Here is a 17,353-nt window from a genome sequence, read left to right on the forward strand (position 1 = left end):
TTGGCAATTCCCCCTTTAATACAAAAAAGTACTAAAAACAGTCAATTTTGCCTCTTTGAGCTGTATTTTCACCCTCTAACATGCTTCAAAACTCACCAAACTGAACACACACATCAGGACTGGCTAAAACTGTGATCTAATGAAAAAACCTAACCCCAAATCTAAAAATTGTGCTCTACAGCAATTTTTTAATAAAACGCACAAAAAAATGCTACTTGGATGACAAATCTGACAAAACTGCCTGTAACTCCGACTGGGAAGGTCGGAGAGAGATGAAACAAAAACCTCTATGTAGGTCTCACTTAGACCTACATTTCATAAATTGACAACCCCCAGCAAAAATCAACAGGAAGTTTGCTATTCCCCCTTCAAAACAAAATTTTTGTAAAAACCGGTCACCTTTCTTTAAAATCTATCTCCTCTGAGCGCTTTTGTCGTTTCGCCTTCAAACTAACACAGGTGAGAGATAAAACCCTTGTGATTAAAAGTATAGATGGGATTTTTAATACCTGCTCCGGTTTTGATTTTATGACCCTTCAAAGACCCGCTGCGCTGATGCTGCTGCGCTGCTGTTTTTTTAAGATGGCTGCTTAAAAGCAGGAAGCACCAACGTGCCCACACAATGCAGACAAGGTAGGTACACTAGACAAAAGTCTTGGGACACTTCAGACTAAAAGTAGACAAAAGTATTGGGACACTTAGGACTAGCACCTGCCAAATACGCGGGCCCGACCAATGCTGCTTGCAGCTTTAATTTTAAATTGCCTTTCAAATGTCTATTCTTGGTGTTGGGTTTTATCAAATAAATTTCCCCCCAAAAATGCGACTTATATATGTTTTTTTCCTTCTTTATTATGCATTTTCGGCCGGTGCGACTTATACTCCGAAAAATACGGTACTGTAATAACTTGAAGTAAATAATGAAGATTAAAAAAAACAAATTACAAACAAAAAATTTAAAAAAATAAAAAAAATAATTAAAAACTTTTCTTTTTTATATTTGCATAGTATGTATATATTATTAATGTTGTAAATACAAATCTTTATTTATCTAGAAAGGGTGGTCCGAAAGAGGTAGGCATTTTTCGGAGGGAAGAAGGTAAAAAATACAAGAATGTGTGTGTGTGTGTGTGTGTGTGTGTGTGTGTGTGTGTGTGTGTGTGTGTGTGTGTGTGTGTGTGTGTGTGTGTGTGTGTGTGTGTGTTAAAGGAGAACCCAGCATCACTCCCCATCCATAACAAACAGGTCCCACACAAGAGCAGTGGACAACAACAACCCAGCAGTGAATGGAGGCCAACATAAATCCCCACGACACATTACTCCCACATTATCCACGCCCTGCCCCCCACTCCAAGACTTCCCCTTTCTGCAGGGCCACCTTTATGCCATGTAAAATAATGCAAAGTCAGCAATCGAGTTCGTCACGCAACAAATTAAATAAATAAGGGTGGCTGGCAATTTTAAAGCATATTCCTTGTGCAGAAAGTGATTTAAAACATAAATTGCACGCTGGTTTTATGGAAAGGGGTGGAAAAAAATAGTGCGCACTGTAAGCTAATTAGCATGAGCCGCAGCACCACCGCCGATGCACCTGCCTGACAGCGCGCCTCGGGGGCGGAGGGACGAAGGGAGAGAGGGAAGACCCAAGGATGGCGACCGCCGTCTTAACTACTGTTTTGAATACAAATCGTTATAAACTCTCTAAAGTGAGTTAATGAGAAAGTCTTACCCGCACAGCCCACAAGGAGCAGAGCAACAAAGATGTCCCCGGGCCGGACCATGGCAAAGTCCCCCCCTCCGCGCCGCCACTGGAGGCGAGCGCTCGAGCAGCGAAGCAAAAAAAAAAACGGTTGTCTCTCTTTCCTCTCTCTCGCTCTCTCCTCACAACCGACGGTTATGTCGTTAAGGTCCTCCTCAACAAGCGTGCATCCTGTCCGTGCGGCTCATTCGGCGGTCAGCGGGAGGAGGGAGACTCGCCAGCAGTGTCAGTGATGACGATGAGCGCCACGGAGCCGTTCAAAGTGTGACTGACAAGCCGGGCCTGCTCACATACGCGAATCAATGCGCACGACCGGGACGAGGCACCGCCCATTAAATAGTCCCTTTCTGACATTGACTAAAAGACATTAGCATCGACGTAGAAGGTCACTGGCGTTTATTTTATTATTGATCATGATCGTATTATATACCCTTGGCCTTATCCGAGAGTCTTTATGATAATACGACAATATAAAATTAGAAGTCAAACACAAATACAAATAGACGGAATAGAAATTGAAATAGTGAATTAAACCACATTTATAGGTATAATGATTGATGATAAATTGAATTGGAAAAAACATTGACAGATGCAAAGGCAGAAATATGTGATGAAACAAGACGGCAGCTAAAGAAGGACTTCCGTATTCATCCCCGAAAAAACCCGCCGGATGAAACGGCTGATTTTACGACTTCCGGTGCTGACGTAAGACGACCCGCGTCCCATATGTGACCATAGGATGAACAAATACACTACGGTACTAAGACTATAGTGGCCATTAACAGTTAGCTTCTACAGCTGGGTTGCCCAAAGTGCGGCACTGATTTTACGACTTCCGGTGCTGATTTTATGACTTCCGGTGCTGATTTTATGACTTCCGGTGCTGACGTAAGACAACCCGTGTCCCATATGTGACCATAGGATGAACAAATACACTACGGTACTAAGACTATAGTGGCCATTAACAGTTAGCTTCTACAGCTGGGTTGCCCAAAGTGCGGCACTGATTTTACGACTTCCGGGGCTGATTTTACGACTTCCGGTGCTGATTTTACGACTTCCGGTGCTGATTTTATGACTTCCGGTGCTGACGTAAGACGACTCGTGTCCCATATGTGACCATAGGATGAACAAATACACTACGGTACTAAGACTATAGTGGTCATTAACAGTTAGCTTCTACAGCTGGGTTGCCCAAAGTGCGGCACAGATGTTACGACTTCCGGTGCTGATTTTATGACTTCCGGTGCTGATTTTACGACTTCTGGTGCTGATTTTACGACTTCCGGTGCTGACGTAAGACAACCCGCGTCCCACATGTGACCATAGGATGAACAAATGCACTAGGGTACTAGGACTATAGTGGCCATTAACAGTTAGCTTCTACAGCTGAGTTGCCCAAAGTGCGGCACTGATTTTACGACTTCTGGTGCCCCAAAAGGGACAAGCGGTAGAAAATGGATGGATGGACGGTGCTGATTTTACAACTTCCGGTGCTGATTTTACGACTTCCAGTGCTGACGTAAGACAACCGTGTCCCATATGTGACCATAGGATGAACAAACACACTACGGTCCTAAGACTATAGTGGCCATTAACAGTTAGCTTCTACAGCTGGGTTGCCCAAAGTGCGGCACTGATTTTACGACTTCCGGTGCTGATTTTATGACTTCCGGTGCTGATTTTACGACTTCCGGTGCTGATTTTATGACTTCCGGTGCTGACGTAAGACAACCCGTGTCCCATATGTGACCATAGGATGAACAAACACACTACAGTACTAAGACTATAGTGGCCATTAACAGTTAGCTTCTACAGCTGGGTTGCCCAAAGTGCGGCACTGATTTTACGACTTCCGGTGCTGATTTTACGACTTCCGGTGCTGACGTAAGACAACCCGTGTCCCATATGTGACCATAGGATGAACAAATACACTACAGTACTAAGACTATAGTGGTCATTAACATTTAGCTTCTACAGCTGGGTTGTCAAAAGTGCGGCACTGATTTTACGACTTCCGGTGCTGATTTTACGACTTCCGGTGCTGACGTAAGACAACCCGCGTCCCATATGTGACCATAGGATGAACAAATACACTACGGTACTAAGACTATAGTGGCCATTAATAGTTAGCTTCTACAGCTGGGTTGCTCAAAGTGTGGCACTAATTTTACGACTTCCGGTGCTGATTTTACGACTTCCGGTGCTGACGTAAGACAACCCGTGTCCCATATGTGACCATAGGATGAACAAATACACTACGGTACTAAGACTATAGTGGTCATTGACAGTTAACTTCTACAGCTGGCTTGCCCAAAGTGCAGCACAGATTTTACGACTTCCGGTGCTGATTTTACGACTTCCGGTGCTGATTTCACGACTTCCGTTGCTGACGTAAGACAACCCGCGTGCCATATGTGACCATAGGATGAACAAATACACTACGGTACTAAGACTATAGTGGCCATTAACAGTTAGCTTCTACAGCTGGGTTGCCCAAAGTGCGGCACAGATTTTACGACTTCCGGTGCTGATTTTATGACTTCCGGTGCTGATTTTACGACTTCCGGTGCTGGTTTTACGACATCCGGTGCTGACGTAAGACAACCCGCATCCCATATGTGACTATAGGATGAACAAATACACTAGGGTACTAAGACTATAGTGGCCATTATCAGTTAGCTTCTACAGCTGGGTTGCCCAAAGTGCGGCACTGATTTTACGACTTCCGGTGCTGATTTTACAACTTCCGGTGCTGACGTAAGACAACCCGTGTCCCATATGTAACCATAGGATGAACAAATACACTACGGTACTAAGACTATAGTGGCCATTAACAGTTAGCTTCTACAGCTGGGTTGCTCAAAGTGCGGCACTGATTTTACGACTTCTGGTGCTGATTTTACGACTTCCGTTGCTGATTTTACGACTTCCGGTGCTGATTTTACGACTTCCGGTGCTGACATAAGACAACCCTTGTCCCATATGTGACCATAGGATGAACAAATACACTATGGTTCTAAGACTATAGTGGCCATTAACAGTTAGCTTCTACAGCTGGGTTGCCCAAAGTGCGGCACTGATTTTACGACTTCCGTTGCTGATTTTACGACTTCTGGTGCTGGTTTTACGACTTCCGGTGCTGACGTAAGACAACCCGTGTCCCAAATGTGACCATAGGATGAACAAATACACTACGGTACTAAGACTATAGTGGCCATTAACAGTTAGCTTCTACAGCTGGGTTGCTCAAAGTGCGGCACTGATTTTACGACTTCCGGTGCTGATTTTACGACTTCCGGTGCTGATTTTACGACTTCCGGTGCTGATTTTACGACTTCCGGTGCTAACGTAAGACAACCCGCGCCCCATATGTGACCATAGGATGAACAAATGCACTAGGGTACTAGGACTATAGTGGCCATTAACAGTTAGCTTCTACAGCTGGGTTGCCCAAAGTGCGGCACGGATTTTACGACTTCCGGTGCTGATTTTACGACTTCCGGTGCTGATTTTACGACTTCCGGTGCTGACGTAAGACAACCCGTGTCCCATATGTGACCATAGGATGAACAAATACACTACGGTACTAAGACTATAGTGGCCATTAACAGTTAGCTTCTACAGCTGGGTTGCCCAAAGTGCGGCACAGATTTTACGACTTTCAGTGCTAATTTTACGACTTCCGGTCCTGATTTTACGACTTCCGGTGCTGACGTAAGACAACCCGCGTCCCATATGTGACCATAGGATGAACAAATACACTACGGTACTAAGATTACAGTGGCCATCAACAGTTAGCTTCTACAGCTGGGTTGCCCAAAGTGCGGCACTGATTTTACGACTTCCGGTGCTGATTTTATGACTTCCAGTGCTGACGTAAGACAACCGTGTCCCATATGTGACCATAGGATGAACAAATACACTACAGTACTAAGACTATAGTGGCTATTAACAGTTAGCTTCTACAGCTGGCTTGCTCAAAGTGCGCCACTGATTTTATGACTTCCGGTGCTGATTTTACGACTTCCGGTGCTGATTTTACGACTTCCGGTGCTGACGTAAGACAACATGCGTCCCATATGTGACCATAGGATGAACAAATACACTAGGGTACTAAGACTATAGTGGCCATTGACAGTTAGCTTCTACAGCTGGGTTGCCCAAAGTGCGGCACAGGGGCCATCTGTGATCCGTGACTCGTTTGTCATCGGCCTTAAGCACATTACGAAAAATAGATATGTTATTTGCACCCCTGGTGGTGAAATCTATCTAAATGAGGGTGGTCCCAAAAATGTGGGATTTTACAAATTGACTGTGTGTTGGTTTTAAAAGTGCTCCCCTTCTGGTCAACATATGAAATAACAAGTGTTTGTAAATTTTTTAATTGCCCCCCCTCTGGTCAACATATGAAATAACAAGTTTGTGTAAGAAAGTGAAATGCGCCCCCTTTGGCCAAAATGTATTAAAAAAAAATATATATATATATGTATATAGAGACATACTGTAATAACTTGAAGTAAATAATGAAGATTAAAAACCAATTACAAACAAACAACAATTTTTTTAATGAAAAGCAGTCTTTTTCTCACAATGTGTCGACTTTTTTCTTATAAAATTGGGAACAATTTCTCATATTGTTTCTGTTTCTGTTTCTGTTTATGGTAATATGAACATATGAAAGTAGAAGAGAAAGTCAAACACAAATAGAAGGAATAAAAATTGAAAGAGTAAAGGAAACCAAATTTCTAGGTATAATGATTGATGATAAATTGGGAAATCTCATATAAAAATTATACAACATAAAGTAGCAAGAAACAGGGCAATAATGAATAAAGCAAAACATGTTCTAGACCAAAAATCACTCCATATTCTCTACTGCTCGCTACTGTTACATATCTGAGTTGTTGTGTAGAAATATGGGGAAATAACTACAAAAGTGCACTTCATTCATTGACAGTGTTACAAAAAAAATCAGTTAGAAGAATACATAATGTTGGATATAGAGAACATTCAAACCCTTTATTTATTGAAGCAAAAATACTGAAATTCCACGACATAGTGAATTTGCAAACAGCTAAAATTATACACAAAGCAAACTACAACCTGCTACCCAAGAATATACAATAATTATTCTCAAAAAAAGAGGAGAAATATAATCTTAGAGAAAAAATGTATTTAAAACATTTGTACGCACGTACAACACTTAAGACTTTCAGCATATCAGTATGTGGAATTAAATGATGGAATTGACTAAGCAAAGAAATCAAACAAAGTACTAATATGATCCACTTCAAGAAACTCTTCAAACTTAAAGTGTTTACAAAGTACAAAGAAGAAGAACCATGATAAACATTCTGAATTTATCTCATCCATTCATTCATTTTCTAGATAATCTTACTCATCTCAGTATATGAAATATAACTTATTTCACCAATTATTATTTATAAATTTTTTGGTCATTACTTTTGGAGTATATTGTGAATACATTGAGAACAGGAAGTGAACAAAAGTTTTAGCAACTGCTATGTAAAGGAAAAAGGGTAGGATTAAATAAGCTCTGCTTCTTCCTACTCCTTTTCGAACACGTTGAATAGAGAAACTGGAAAGTGTGATGTATCATGTTGTATGCATGCATGTGGGATGTATCATGTTGTATGCATGCATGTGGGATGTATCATGTTGTATGCATGCATGTGGGATGTATCATGTTGTATGCATGCATGTGTGATGTATCATGTTGTATGCATGCATGTGTGATGTATCATGTTGTATGCATGCATGTGTGATGTATCATGTTGCATGCATGCATGTGTGATGTATCATGTTGCATGCATGCATGTGTGATGCATCATGTTGTATGCATGCATGTGTGATGTATCATGTTGCATGCACGCATGTGTGATGTATCATGTTGTATGCATGCATGTGTGATGTATCATGTTGTATGCATGCATGTGTGATGTATCATGTTGTATGCATGCATGTAAGATGTATCATGTTGTATGCATGCATGTGTGATGTATCATGTTGTATGTATGCACGTGTGATGTATCATGTTGTATGCATGCATGTGTGATGTATCATGTTGTATGCATGCATGTGTGATGTATCACGTTGCATGCATGCATGTGTGATGTATCATGTTGTATGCATGCATGAGTGATGTATCATGTTGTATGCATGCATGTGTGATGTATCATGTTGTATGCATGCATGTGTGATGTATCATGTTGTATGCATGCATGAGTGATGTATCATGTTGTATGCATGCATGTGTGATGTATCATGTTGTATGCGTGCATGTGTGATGTATCATGTTGTATGCGTGCATGTGTGATGTATCATGTTGTATGCATGCATGTGTGATGTATCATGTTGCATGCATGCATGTGTGATGTATCATGTTGTATGCATGCATGAGTGCTGTATCATGTTGTATGCATGCATGTGTGATGTATCATGTTGTATGCGTGCATGTGTGATGTATCATGTTGTATGCATGCATGTGTGATGTATCATGTTGTATGCATGCATGTAAGATGTATCATGTTGTATGCATGCATGTGTGATGTATCATGTTGTATGTATGCACGTGTGATGTATCATGTTGTATGCATGCATGTGTGATGTATCATGTTGTATGCATGCATGTGTGATGTATCACGTTGCATGCATGCATGTGTGATGTATCATGTTGTATGCATGCATGAGTGATGTATCATGTTGTATGCATGCATGTGTGATGTATCATGTTGTATGCATGCATGTGTGATGTATCATGTTGTATGCATGCATGAGTGATGTATCATGTTGTATGCATGCATGTGTGATGTATCATGTTGTATGCGTGCATGTGTGATGTATCATGTTGTATGCGTGCATGTGTGATGTATCATGTTGTATGTGTGCATGTGTGATGTATCATGTTGTATGCATGCATGTGTGATGTATCATGTTGTATGCATGCATGTGTGATGTATCATGTTTTATGCATGCATGTGTGATGTATCATGTTGTATGCAAGCATGCATGTGGGATGTATCATGTTGTATGCATGCATGTGTGATGTATCATGTTGTATGCATGCATGTGTGATGTATCATGTTGTATGCATGCATGTGTGATGCATCATGTTGTATGCATGCATGAGTGATGTATCATGTTGTATGCATGCATGTGTGATGTATCATGTTGTATGCATGCATGTGTGATGCATCATGTTGTATGCATGCATGTGTGATGTATCATGTTGTGCGCATGCATGTGTTATGTATCATGTTGTACGCATGCATGTGTGATGTATCATGTTGTATGCATGCATGTGTGATGTATCATGTTGCATGCATGCATGTGTGATGTATCATGTTGTATGCATGCATGTGTGATGCATCATGTTGTATGCATGCATGTGTGATGTATCATGTTGTGCGCATGCATGTGTTATGTATCATGTTGTACGCATGCATGTGTGATGTATCATGTTGTATGCATGCATGTGTGATGTATCATGTTGCATGCATGCATGTGTGATGTATCATGTTGCATGCATGCATGTGTGATGTATCATGTTGCATGCATGCATGTGTGATGTATCATGTTGTATGCGTGCATGCGTGATGTATCATGTTGCATGCGTGTATGCGTGATGTATCATGTTGTATGCATGCATGTGTGATGTATCATGTTGCATGCATGCACGTGTGATGTATCATGTTGTATGCATGTGATGTATCATGTTGTATGCATGCACGTGTGATTTATCATGTTGTATGCATGCATGAGTGATGTATCATGTTGTATGCATGCATGTGTGATGCATCATGTTGTATGCATGCATGTGTGATGTATCATGTTGTATGCATGCATGTGTGATGTATCATGTTGTATGCATGCATGTGTGATGTATCATGTTGTATGCATGCATGTGTGATGTATCATGTTGTATGCATGCATGTGTGATGCATCATGTTGTATGCATGCATGTTCCAAATAAACTCAAACTCAACTCAAAATGTAATGTTTTATTACTTCTGTGTAGTCCACATTGACGATCAAAATCAAAGAGTCTTCAAATATACAGTAATATGTACAGTAACACCTCAACTTACGAGGTTTTGTGACAGAGCTCTTAACTCAAAACACTTGTATCTAGGGTTGTATGGTATATCGATATTAGTATAGTATCGCAATACTAATGAATCATATTTGGTACTATACCGCCTCTGAAAAGTACCGGTCCCGCACCCCCTGCACCCCCCGTCATCGTCAAGTCATGTCATTGCTGGTTTTAAGAGCAGAGGAGCATGTTCGGCAGCGCACAATCACAGAGTACTTACAAGCAGACACAGTGTGTAGACAGAAAAGGGAGAATGGACGCATTTTGGCTTAAAAACTGACGATAAAGGTGAAGTTATAACACTGAAACACCCTCAGGAAGAGGTGCTTTAAAACATGGCTAGCGAGCTAGCGGCTAACGTCCATCCGCCGTCTGCCGTGTTTTAGCTACTTCTAAATCACTAATCCTTGTCTCCATGGCGACAAATAAAGTACGTTTCTTACAAGTATCATCCCTGCAGGACGAGGAATAGCTAAACATGCTTCACTACACACCGTAGAAGGATACAATAGCTAACTGCTAACAGCAAGGGGTGTTTACATTGAACCCTGAATGTAAACAAACGCCATGGGTGGATCTACACCTGACATCCACTGTAATGATACCAAGTGCAATAGCGTATCTAGTCAATACTACTATAATTACGTCAATATTTTTTGGCATTACAACATCTTTTGTTTTTAAAAAATGTATATTATGTTTATAAACTCAGTAAATACGTCCCTGGACATATGAGGACGTTGAATATAACCAATGTATGATCCTGTAACTACTTGGTATCGGATTGATGCCCAAATTTGTGGTATCATCCAAAACTAATGTAAAGTATCAAACAGGAGAAAAATAAGTGATTCTTACATTTTAACAGAAGTGTAGATAGAACATGTTGAAAGAGAAAATAAGCAGATATTAACAGTAAATGAACAAGTAGATTAATAATTAATTTTCTACCACTTGTCTTTAATGATTTTGACAAAATAATAGGTGTATAAATGACACAATATGTTACTGCATATGTCAGCAGACTAATTAGGAGCCTTTGTTTGCTTACTTACGACTAAAAGACAAGTTGTCTTGTATGTTCACTATTTTATTTAAGGACAAACTTCCAATAATAAACATATGTTTAATGTACGCTAATATTTTTTGTTAAAATAAAGCCAGCAATGCAATTTTTTGTGATCCCCTTTATTTAGAAAAGTACCAAAAAGTATAGAAATAATTTTGGTACCGGTACCAAAATATTGCTATCGGGACAACACTACTTGTATCTGAAATCATCGTATCCCGTCGAAATGAACTAATATCAATTTAAATGGTGAACACCAGCGCGTTTTTAATATGTAACATGTCTTTTAAATAAACTAAAACCAACTTTCAGATACGAAATATTGTGTAAAAACAATACAATAGAAGGTACGAATAAGAACTGTAGTAGTTTTATGAAGTAATTGTCATGTCTGTGTGATCATGTTTTGTTTTAGTCATGTTCGGTTTTGTTTTTGGACTTTTTGTGCACTTTTGTTTTGTTTTGTCACCATAGCAACCCAGTAGTTTTCACCTGTCACGTCACGCACCTGTTCCACGTTTTGAGTCACGCACCTGTTTTCGTTAATCATGTCGGTAGTATTTAAGTTCATTGTTTTCAGTTCGTCGTCCTGGCGAAATCCCGGATTCATACCCATACTTGCCAAACTAGAGACCTCCGATTTCGGGAGGTGGGGGGTGGGGGCGTGGTCGGGGGTGGGGCAGGGCGTGGTTGGGGGCGTGGTTAAGAGGGGAGGAGTATATTGACAACTAGAATTCACCAAATCAAGAATTTCATATATATATATATATATATATATATATATATATATATATATATCCTGAAAATATGCAAACAAAACTGTGTTTAGATAATTGATACTTCAAACTTGCATAAATAAATATTAAGGAATATAACATAACTTGACTTCTGAGAGCTTCAAAATATAATGAATAAAATGCTAAAGTTGTTGATAAACAAGCAATTATTTTAATAATTTAATATGGTCATTTTAAATGAATTATTATGATCATTTAAAATGAATTATTTCAAATATGTTTATTTTAATGTATAATTCTATGGCTGGATGTAATAAGGAGTCAGAAAAAATACAAATAAAAATACAATAAATGTTGATGTTTTTAGCAAAATATAGTAAACATTTTTTTTTTTAATTAATAAATATATTTATTTTTAGGTAAGATAAACATAATAATACAATTTATCTCTAGTCTTGATGATTTAGTTCTTGTCACCCTGTTGTCCTCCCGTCATAAAAAAAAGGCTGTCCTCACTCAGGTCCGCATGGAGCTGGAGGGGGCGTGGCCTCCAGCTCCGGCTGAAAATCGGGAGATTTTCGGGAGAGGCGCTGAATTTCGGGAGTCTCCCGGAAAATTCGGGAGGGTTGGCAAGTATGCATACTCCTGTCACACTTTTACCTCTGCGCACTTCATGCCATGTCCAAGTAAGTTTTTTTTCTATTAATGCCACAGTTAGTGTTTTTTGTTTAATTATTCACAGTTTTTTGCCCACGTGCAAGTCTTTTTGTTTCGTTAGTCAAGTTTGTACATCCGCCTTGAGCGCGCTTTTTGTTACTTTGAGTGTCATAAATAAATATGTATTTACCTTCACGCCATGACCAGTCCAGCTTTACTTGCATCTCGGGAAAACAAACACACCATAGTCCACGTCTTGACAGTAATATAATAATAATAGGGTTTCCCTCGGATTGCCAATATACAGTCGTGGTCAAAAGTTTACATACACTTGTAAAGAACATAATGTCATGGCTGTCTTGAGTTTCCAATCATTTCTACAGCTCTTATTTTTTTGTGATAGAGTGATTGGAGCACATACTTGTTGGTCACAAAAAACATTCATGAAGTTTGCTTCTTTTATGAATTTATTATGGGTCTACTGAAAATGTGAGCAAATGTGAGGGTCAAAAGTATACATACAGCAATGTTAATATTTGCTTACATGTCCCTTGGCAAGTTTCCCTGCAATAAGGCACTTTTGGTAGCCATCCACAAGCTTCTGCTTGAATGTTTGACCACTCCTCTTGACAAAATTGGTGCAGTTCAGCTAAATGTGTTGGTTTTCTGACATGGACTTGTTTCTTCAGCATTGTCCACACGTTTAAGTCAGGACTTTAAGAAGTCCATTCTAAAACCTTCATTCTAGCCTGATTTTGCCATTCCTTTCCCACTTTTGACGTGTGTTTGGGGTCATTGTCCTGTTGGAACACCCAACTGCGCCCAAGAGCCAACCTCCGGGCTGATGATTTTAGCTTGTCCTGAAGAATTTGGAGGGAATCCTCCTTTTTCATTGTCCCATTTACTATACTTGCCAACCTTGAGACCTCCGATTTCGGGATGTGGGGGTGGGTGGCGGGTGGGGGACGCGGTCGGGGGTGGGGCGGGGGTGTGGTTGGGGGGCGTGGTTAAGAGGGGAGGAGTATATTTACAGCTAGAATCCAGCAAGTCAAGTATTTCATATACAGGGGAGAGTTTGAAGATTCCAGACTTTGAAGATTCCAGACTCTAGTGCATTTGATGAAAGCACTTTTGTGCGTGCCACACAGCAATGCATCATCAGAGAGGGTGTTCAGCATGGTTAGAAAAATAGTGACAGAGAATAGAACAAAGATGGACAATTCAACCCTTAACTCAACAATGAGTAGATGAGTGTTATGTGTGTGTATATGTGTAAATAAATGAACACTGAAATTCAAGTATTTATTTTGTTTATTTATATATATATATACAGTGTTGGGTTAGTTACTGAAAACCAGTAACTAGTTACAGTTACTAGTTTATTTCAAAAGTAACTCAGTTACTAACTCAGTTACTTAAACCAAAAAGTAATGCGTTACTGTGAAAAGTAACTATTTAGTTACTTATATATATATTTTTTAATTTTTTTAAGGCCCCATAATGCCCTTTTAGCCTTCATTTTAGTACTGTTATTGCACTGGAGAATAATACAATCTGTTCTTCAACTTGACATGCATTTGCATCACTGAACTCTGCTAAGCAATGTGCTCTACATACAACACACAAAGACAAAGATATGTTTTAAAGGGCCAATTTGTTTCAGACCAGAACAAATTGACAAAACTATTTTAAATAGCTGCAACTTAACATACATAAGTAACAAACAGCATAATAACAACATAGCTGTAAAACAAGAAAGGCACACACTACATACATAAAGCCTAACCAGGCGTTTTCTCAAGGAATTATGAAATAAAATCATGTCTGAAGCCCAGAACACTCTACACATTTCCCCACTTAGTTTAGAGAAAAGGAAATATTAGCCTGGCCCACTAGTATCCCTCTCTAGGTTTGTGAACTTTATAGTCTAAACATTTAGAGTGATGTGATAATCAAACACTCTAAAAGTTTAAAATGAAAGAGTATATAAGAGAATTGACAGAGTGTGTGTACCTTCACGTGTGCAGTGCCTCGTTAAAATCCAGCCGCTGTTGGAGGTGGAGGTGAGTGTGTCTCTTTACTAGCTTCGTCGAAGCATGTTGTTTTTGTCGCTGTTTCAGCATATTTGAAACTTACATTCAGCTAAAATGTTCTTTTCTTTGTGGTCGATAAAAGAAACGTACTGAAAATATCTCCATTTTAAGAAACTCGGCTTCGGGGTTCGCCATGACGTCTTGATAGTAGACACAGACACGCCCCCTCCCACACACACACACACACACACACACACACACACACACACACACACACACACACACACACACACACACACACACGTACACACAGATAGCGCGCGGCGCGCCTCTTTTTTGTCGCCTCTTCAGCAGCGACACTCAGATCTTCTCAGTTTCTAGCCGATACTACATAAAAAAATAACGCAAAATAACGCAGTAACGCATCATGTAGTAACGGTAACGGAGTTACTGAATATAAAAAATAACGCGTTAGATTACTAGTTACCGCCGATAGTAACGGCGTTACAGTAACGCGTTACTTTGTAACGCGTTAGTCCCAACACTGTATATATATATATATATATATATATATATATATATATATATATATATATATAATAAAATAAATATCTATATATATAGCTAGAATTCACTGAAAGTCAAGTATTTCATATATATATATATATATATATATATATATATATATATATACATATATATATATATATATATATATATACATATATATATATATATATACATATATATATATATATATATATAATAAAATAAATATCTATATATATAGCTAGAATTCACTGAAAGTCAAGTATTTCATATATATATATATACATATATATATACATATATATATATATATATATATATATATATATATATAATAAAATAAATATCTATATATATAGCTAGAATTCACTGAAAGTCAAGTATTTCATATATATATATATATATATAATAAAATAAATATCTATATATATAGCTAGAATTCACTGAAAGTCAAGTATTTCATATATATATATATATATATATATATATATATATATATATATATATATATACATATATATATATATATATAGATATTTATTTTATTATATATATATATATATATATATATATATATATATATATATATATATATATATATATATATATATATATATATATATATATATATAAATAAAATAAATACTTGAATTTCAGTGTTCATTTATTTACACATACACACACACATAACACTCATCTACTCATTGTTGAGTTAAGGGTTGAATTGTCCATCCTTGTTCTATTCTCTGTCACTATTTTTCTAACCATGCTGGACACCCTCTCTGATGATGCATTGCTGTGTGGCACGCACAAAAGTGCTTTCATCAAATGCACTAGAGTCTGGAATCTTCAAACTCTCCCTAGCATGACCCAAAACCGGTCAATCTTTTCTTCCTGAGGGAGATCTTCACTGCCAAGCACTTGGTAGTCCACTACTTCTTCCCGGAGGCTATCCAGGTCCAATCGCAACTGCGGCTTGGAACTTACAAGCGTATTTCTTCATCTTACTTGTCGTCGGCGTCGCCATGGCTGTATCTTCCTCGTTCTTCTGCTTTGTCTCCTTGTTGTGTGCGCACTCTCTAAAAGCCCTAGATGTTATTGTCACATATGCATGTACAGTAGATGGCAGTATTGTCCTGTTTAAGAGTGTCACAACATTGCTGTTTACGGCAGACGAACTGCTTTACGGTAGACGAAAACGTGACTGCTGTTGTTGTGTGTTGTTACCGCGCTGGGAGGACGTTAATGAAACTGCCTAACAATGAATCCACATAAGAAACCAAGAACTCGCCCTCGATCATTCTACAGTTATAACGTGATTGGGCAGGTACGCTGTTTATATTGTGGGCAAGCGGACGTGGAAACAGGCTGTCCTCACTCAGGTCCGCATGGAACTGGAGGGGGCCGGCTGAAAATCGGGAGATTTTCGGGAGAACATTTGTCCCGGGAGGTTTTCGGTAGAGGCGCTGAATTTCGGGAGTCTCCCGGAAAATTCGGGAGGGTTGGCAAGTATGCATTTACTCTCTGTAAAGCACCAGTTCCATTGGCAGCAAAACAGGCCCAGAGCATAATACTACCACCACCATGCTTGACGGTAGGGATGGTGTTCCTGGGATTAAAGGCCTCACCTTTTCTCCTCCAAACATATTGCTGGGTATTGTGGCCAAACAGCTCAATTTTTGTTTCATCTGACATCATATGGACAAAGATAAGACCTTCTCGAGGAAAGTTCTGTGGTCAGAAAATAAGAGTTGTAGAAATTATTGACAACTCAAGACAGCCATGACATTATGTTCTTTACAAGTGTATGTCAACTTTTGACCACCACTGTACCTCTGGTGGTAGAGGCGGGATTAGGGGCGCGGTTAGGGGCGCGATCAACATGACGTCATTGTACAATTTGCATGATCTGCTATGATGCATACAATTTCTTTAAAAAAGGCTTAAAAATAGATTAAAAATTACATGTGTTATTAACTAGTATTAAGGCTGTCAAACAATTAAAATAATTGCGATTAATCGCAAATAAGCATATTTTTTCATAATCAATAAGTGTATCCTAGACATTTATTTATGAAGTTTTTAATACCATGGATAATTGTCCACCGGTTAGATATTATTTTAACCTCCTTGGCTGGCATTAGACTCAGTCCGTTTCAGTACGGTGCAGGTGAGCAGTGATACGCTCAAATAGTTTTGCCAAGTTCGGTCATGTTTTTGATGATTTCTTTGAATATCATCCACTTTTTCTGCTCAGCATTGTCCTTCACACTCTCTTTCTTCCTTCCCGTGTCTGGAAATCAAAGTTAAAGTCAATCTCTTGCTCTAAACCAGGCCATGGCAATTATTTTGCCTTGGGGGGGGGGGCCACATTTAGAGAATAAAATATGTCTGGGGGCCGGTAGATCTAATACAAAACCTCACAAAAAT

General features: G+C 39.1%; 1 protein-coding gene across 8 annotated transcripts in view; it reads right to left on the minus strand.

Annotated features, from left to right (window-relative positions):
- The window catches only part of ncam1b (neural cell adhesion molecule 1b), a 354,414-nt gene extending 352,416 nt beyond the window's left edge, over positions 1–1,998 (minus strand). For all 8 annotated transcript variants that reach the window (XM_061973163.1, XM_061973161.1, XM_061973162.1 and 5 more), the window contains exon 1: positions 1,730–1,998. In XM_061973163.1, coding sequence (XP_061829147.1) covers positions 1,730–1,781 — 52 coding nt within the window. In that variant the 5' untranslated portion in view covers positions 1,782–1,998. The remainder of the gene's footprint in view (positions 1–1,729) is intronic.
- Positions 1,999–17,353: the final 15,355 nt, after the last annotated feature.

Source organism: Nerophis lumbriciformis, linkage group LG17 (genome assembly GCF_033978685.3).
Source record: "Nerophis lumbriciformis linkage group LG17, RoL_Nlum_v2.1, whole genome shotgun sequence".
Classification (NCBI taxonomy): Eukaryota; Metazoa; Chordata; class Actinopteri; order Syngnathiformes; family Syngnathidae; genus Nerophis; species Nerophis lumbriciformis.